Source organism: Triticum dicoccoides, chromosome 5B, assembly GCF_002162155.2.
Source record: "Triticum dicoccoides isolate Atlit2015 ecotype Zavitan chromosome 5B, WEW_v2.0, whole genome shotgun sequence".
NCBI classification, from domain to species: Eukaryota; Viridiplantae; Streptophyta; class Magnoliopsida; order Poales; family Poaceae; genus Triticum; species Triticum dicoccoides.
Window position 1 is genome coordinate 558,558,504 of NC_041389.1, and position 5,250 is coordinate 558,563,753.

At 41.3% G+C, this 5,250-nt stretch overlaps 1 protein-coding gene across 5 annotated transcripts in view; it reads left to right on the plus strand.

The window, feature by feature from the left end:
* The first annotated feature begins 213 nt into the window (after positions 1–213).
* The window catches only part of LOC119311600, an 11,916-nt gene continuing 6,879 nt past the window's right edge, over positions 214–5,250 (plus strand). Inside the window, exons 1-12 of one of the 5 annotated variants that reach the window (XM_037587256.1) lie at positions 217–398; positions 869–1,064; positions 1,161–1,289; positions 1,395–1,460; positions 1,554–1,690; positions 2,056–2,121; positions 2,282–2,367; positions 2,676–3,142; positions 3,289–4,021; positions 4,295–4,525; positions 4,631–4,755; positions 4,841–5,154. In XM_037587256.1, the coding sequence (XP_037443153.1) occupies positions 1,016–1,064; positions 1,161–1,289; positions 1,395–1,460; positions 1,554–1,690; positions 2,056–2,121; positions 2,282–2,367; positions 2,676–3,142; positions 3,289–4,021; positions 4,295–4,525; positions 4,631–4,755; positions 4,841–5,154 (2,403 nt within the window). In that variant the 5' untranslated portion in view covers positions 217–398; positions 869–1,015. Of the gene's footprint in view, positions 399–868; positions 1,290–1,394; positions 1,461–1,553; positions 1,691–2,055; positions 2,122–2,281; positions 2,368–2,675; positions 3,143–3,288; positions 4,022–4,294; positions 4,526–4,630; positions 4,756–4,840; positions 5,155–5,250 lie in introns of all 5 variants that reach the window. The other 4 variants (XM_037587257.1, XM_037587258.1, XM_037587254.1 and 1 more) reach the window with 4 other exon arrangements.

Here is a 5,250-nt window from a genome sequence, read left to right on the forward strand (position 1 = left end):
CGCCGGATAATTCCAAGCATTTTCCTTTTTCATACGGCCCAGCCATATTACCAAGCCTGATATCCATGTCCCACAGTGTCCACCGGTAATAGTAATAAAATTGCAAAAAAGGAAAAATTAAAAAGAATTTCAGCCCTACCCTCGAAGAGAACGCCTCCCTCCCCAGCGAACGACCAGAGAGGCCCCCTTCGCGAGCGCGACAGCTAGGGTTCCTAGCCGCCGCCGGCCCGCCACCACTACTGCCGGCCCGCCGCCGCGGCGCGCCCAGCCGGCCGAAGCCTCCGCCGCCCCGCCGCCGGCACAGGAGCCCAGCAGCGCCTTCCTCCGTCGAGCAGGGCCACCCTCCCTGGAGCAGCCGCTCCCGCGCGGACCTACGCCGGCGACCAGTCCATAGGCAGGTAGCCACCGCTCCTTCGTCCTCCCTCCTTCCTCACTCTTCCGTCCCTGAGGATTTCCTGGAGCTTGTTTCTTTTATGGATGTAATATATATGTAAATTTCAACTACTTTTGATTTTTACTTAGGGGATGAACTTAGAAATCGACAGTAAGATCTGATGGACTCATTGCATAATCTGATCTAATGTTTAATATGATATCTGGTTACATCGACAGGACTGATAGCTATTCATTCTGTTTCCCAACTGACCAATATATGGATTTCAACTTGATTCATCTTAGGAATGTAGATACATCATATGTCAAAACACGATGTCATAACAACCCTTTTTTTGTAAGCTGCTTATGTTCTAAGATCCTTATTTCATAGAAGAACAAGTTTATTCCCTTTTTACTCCCCTCTCTCCCCATGTTCATGTACCTATTGTCAATTGGAAAATTTGAACTAAGAATAAGCACGTGTATGTTCCAGGATTTAGTGTGTTGCTGTTAATAGGGAAGTTTTCCTCTCAAGAGAGGAAGAGATAAGTGATCTTATCAATAAACCTGAACCAGGGACATTAATGCACGCTGAGCTTCCTGCTCATCTTTTGTGCATTTTAACCACCATTCATTTCTGATGAAGTTAAGAGGATCGAGAGTAAAGCAGGCCGACTCTGGTTCACCAGGTGAGAGGGACCTATGCTTTTATTCTAAGTCATTCGATGGAAAGAGGCACACCACAGAACATTGCAATAATGATGTTTCATTTTCTGAGCTTGAAGGGACCTTCAGTGTGCCTGTTAGGAAGAAAAGAGGGACAAGAGCACCTCCATCTTCTAGATGTTTACGTGGTAAAAAGGATGATAATGTCATGAGCAGTGACGACGCTATTACAGAAGAAGGCCATGCTGGTAAAAGTCACTCTATTACACACATTAAGGAATCTATTGATTGGAAAACTGGTGGACTGGATTTGAGAAAAACTGGTTTCTCAGGCAGTTTTTCTTATTTTGCAGCCTCTCCTTCAAGCAGGAAGGCAAAAGAACAAGATCACGGAGAGATAGCTGTTGGAAGCTCAGCTGGTAATGAGAAATCTCCCTGTGTAGAGAAGGAAAATAAAACTAGGAAAATCCATCAAGATACATTTCATTTGAAACATGATGGTGTTGTTGCAGATCCCACAGGCCAGAGTATCTCTGTAAATGAAGCACGTGAAAACTCGAGGGCATTGAAAAATACTTCTAATGTGCAAACAACTGCTGTTAAGAAGACTACTGCTGAGGATAAAACTTCTCGAGCTATCATGGATGATGTGAGTTTTTAGTTGTTAATTTCTTCTACTCCAGAGACTGTTTGTTTCATTTGCATGTACTCCCTCCGTCCCAAAATTTTTGTCTTTGATTTGTCTAGATACGGATGTACTTAATACTAAAACGTGACTTGATACATCCGTATTTAGACAAATCTAAGACAAGAATTTTGGGACGGAGGGAGTACATATTTTGTCCACGCACAGCCTGTTCAGTGTTTACTCTTTTCTGTGGATTGTCATGTTGTGGTGATCATCATGTTAATTGATATACTGGCATGTCAATCCAAACATAATACATATATAATTTGTATACCTCAACTTTTAGTTGCAGAATTAAATCTCTTGGGCATGGTTTCAATGTCTAGCAGGTTTTTAATGCAGAAACGGATTCCACGTCTTCAGATGATGAGAGTACCGAAGAAGTTGAGGATGTAAGTTTTGAATTTTCACTTCCCATTGTACTTTTTTGCATCACTTGCTCCACATTATGATGCATTCACATTACACAGAGACATTTCTTTGTTTCTGTGATCGAGTTTGCTCTTGAGGTTTGAATTGCCTGATCTCTGTAATCTGTTTAAACGACAATAGGTGAAAGTTTGTGACATATGTGGAGATGTTGGTGATGAGGTGAAGCTTGCTGTTTGCAATAGATGCAACGATGGTGCTGAGCATACGTAAGATTTTTCTGTTCCATTTCATTTTCCTTAGAAGTTAGAACTGGACTGATCGCATTGCTTGACACCATACCATGATGGTAAGTTGCACTTCTACTGTCATGGCCTGTAGAACTGTTGGCTGCAACTCTAACAACAACTACTCTGCAACTGCAAGTAGTGCTATGCCTAAATAAGTACTAATATGCTCGTCAATTTACATGATTTTTTTGAAAAAGCTGATCCATCGAGCATTTCTTTTCCATAATATCTTTCAGAAGATATTGTGTTCGCCTTCTTAAAGTTCGTATCTCTTTTCTTTACTACAGTTATTGTATGCGGGTAATGATGGAAAAGGTTCCGGATGGTGATTGGTTTTGTGAAGAGTGCCAAACTGAAGTAGAATTTGAAAAGGAGAAGTTAGAAAAACCTCAGGTGAAGCTTGTCACTTCAAAGGAAGAATCTGTTCAAGGGAAAATTAGTAAACCTTTCAATGATGCAAACAGCAGAAGTCCTTGTGAGAATGAAGTGGAGGATGAAACTGTTGGCAGAAAAGAACGGAATGAAGCAAATCAAGGCATTGATATGGTTGAAGATGCAAAGATTCCGCCTGTGGCTAAACAAAATATTCCTGAACCTGGTGGTTTATCAATGGAGTCTTACTCCAGAAAAGGAATACCTCTGCTACGCGAGAGCTCATTCAGGTTGGATATGGAGAAAGGAAAGCAACCTACTCCCCAAGTGCCAACCTTACTGGGGTCTAATGCTAGCAAGAATCAGGCACCACCACTTACTGGTAAATTTGTTACTATGAATATTTCTAATTAAGAGACTTTACCTACAATCCTACAATGCTCAATTTAGTTATTAGCACTACTTCTGCAAAGGCATTCCCGTGGGACTCCAGTCGGGGAGAACTTTACTTATCAAGGTTTGATGCAGGTCAACTCTCCAAGTCCACTTCTTTCAACAACTCTAAGGTGCCCAAGGTGAAGCAACTAGTGAATGAAGTTCCTCAGAAGACCAAAACTTTGAAAGATCAGTTGTCCTGTAGTATGAGAAAAGAGGGGCCAACGAGCTTTTCAACCAAGTCAGCATCATTCAAAAAGCCCAAAACTTGTGAGCCAGCAAATAAGGCAAAGTCTTCCATCATACCACCTGCTGAGGAGCTAAGTGTGATGAATTTACCAGTGAGCCGAAATGTAAGTAATGATAGAGGCACTTCTATATTAGGATGCCCCTCAATTACTGGACCACTGGCTTTTCCAGTTCAATCAAAAGCCGAATCTGCAGCTCAGCGCCTCACTACAGGAAATAACATGTCTGGCACTAGCAATTCAGGCCATTTTACTCAATTTTGTGGTGTTGATAAATTAGGTTTGTCTGCAATGAAACCTCTGAGTGAGCGAAACTTGAAGGATGCCTCTGCCAAAAAGAATAAAACGTCTGAAGCTACTGAGAAAGCTACTTCCAGATCAGCAGATCAATCTGATCGCATCCTCAAATGTGGTCCTTATCATGACACAGTATACAGGCCTAAAGATACGTCATCTGGAAGATCTGTTCCCAGCAGTTCTACCATATCAAGTGATCTGATGGACAAATCGAGTCGATGCTTTTCACCTGTTGATAACACAATAGTTTCAACCGTTCCAGAGTTGGATTATATTTGGCAGTACGATATATTCCCTTCCTAGCAGTAATTCAATATTTTCTTATTTAGAATAAAAGTTGTCACTTGTCATGCATGCTTTTAGCACCAACAAGGAATATTTAGTGGTTTTGTTAGGTGGCCCCTCATGATCATACTTTTGCCATCTCATTTACATGTCATGGTTCAGTATCATCTGATTGTTAAACATGATTATCACTTAACCCACTTTGTTGCAATCATTTATTTGTTTTATAGATCATTTCCATCACGTGCACTGAAACTTCTGTTGTGTAGGGGTGATTTTGAGCTGTGGAGGACTGGACGATCACCTGAGCTATGTGATGGTTTTCAAGCTCACTTATCATGTTCTGCTTCACCAAAAGTGCTGGAAGTAGCAAAGAAATTCCCTTCCAGAGTCCAGCTTGAAGAACTACCCCGTCGAAACTCATGGCCCACGCAGTTTCAACAAAATGGGCCCACATATGAGAATATTGGTGTTTTCTTCTTTGCTAGAGATGCTCAGAGGTATGCTCCTTGCAACTGTGCTTGTTCATATATTTCTGCAGCTGTCCACAGCATCTTATTCGAATTCACACATTGACTGAAATTCTATTATTTATTTTTCTGCAGCTATGAACATCATTACAGTAAATTGGTTCAGAATATGCTAATCAATGATTTGGCACTCAGAGGAAATATCGAAACAGCCGAATTAATTATATTCCCTTCTAACATCCTATCAAAGAACTCTCAAAGTTGGAATTCTTCCACAAATTCAAGTGATATTTTATCTTGTCATAACTTCTGTGATAGTTCTTATTCTTCCTTGTTCTGTTTCAGGGTGGAACATGTTTTATTTTCTATGGGGTGTATTTAAAGTGAAAAGAGGAGATCACTGGAACCTTCCACTTGATGTACCAATAAGTAAATGTGAACCTAATTTGAACGAGGATCCCATGACCGTGGATCCGCATACCTCTGTTTTGTCATCAAGCCGTTCATCGTCTGAAGACCAAAATAATGGCACTGATCCAGCCTGCTATTTGGTTAAGCCAGCTACTTCTGCAGACCATCAATGTCTGCAAACTTCGGAAGCTAATCGTCAGGGATGTTCAAATGGAGATAACTCCACTGCTCCGGCAGGAAAACACAAGGTGGGTGCTTATAGCTTGTTCTACTTGCTAAGGCATGCTCGTTGACTGTTTTATCCTCTATTCTATGTTGTATTTGTTGGCTGTTTCTTTTTATGT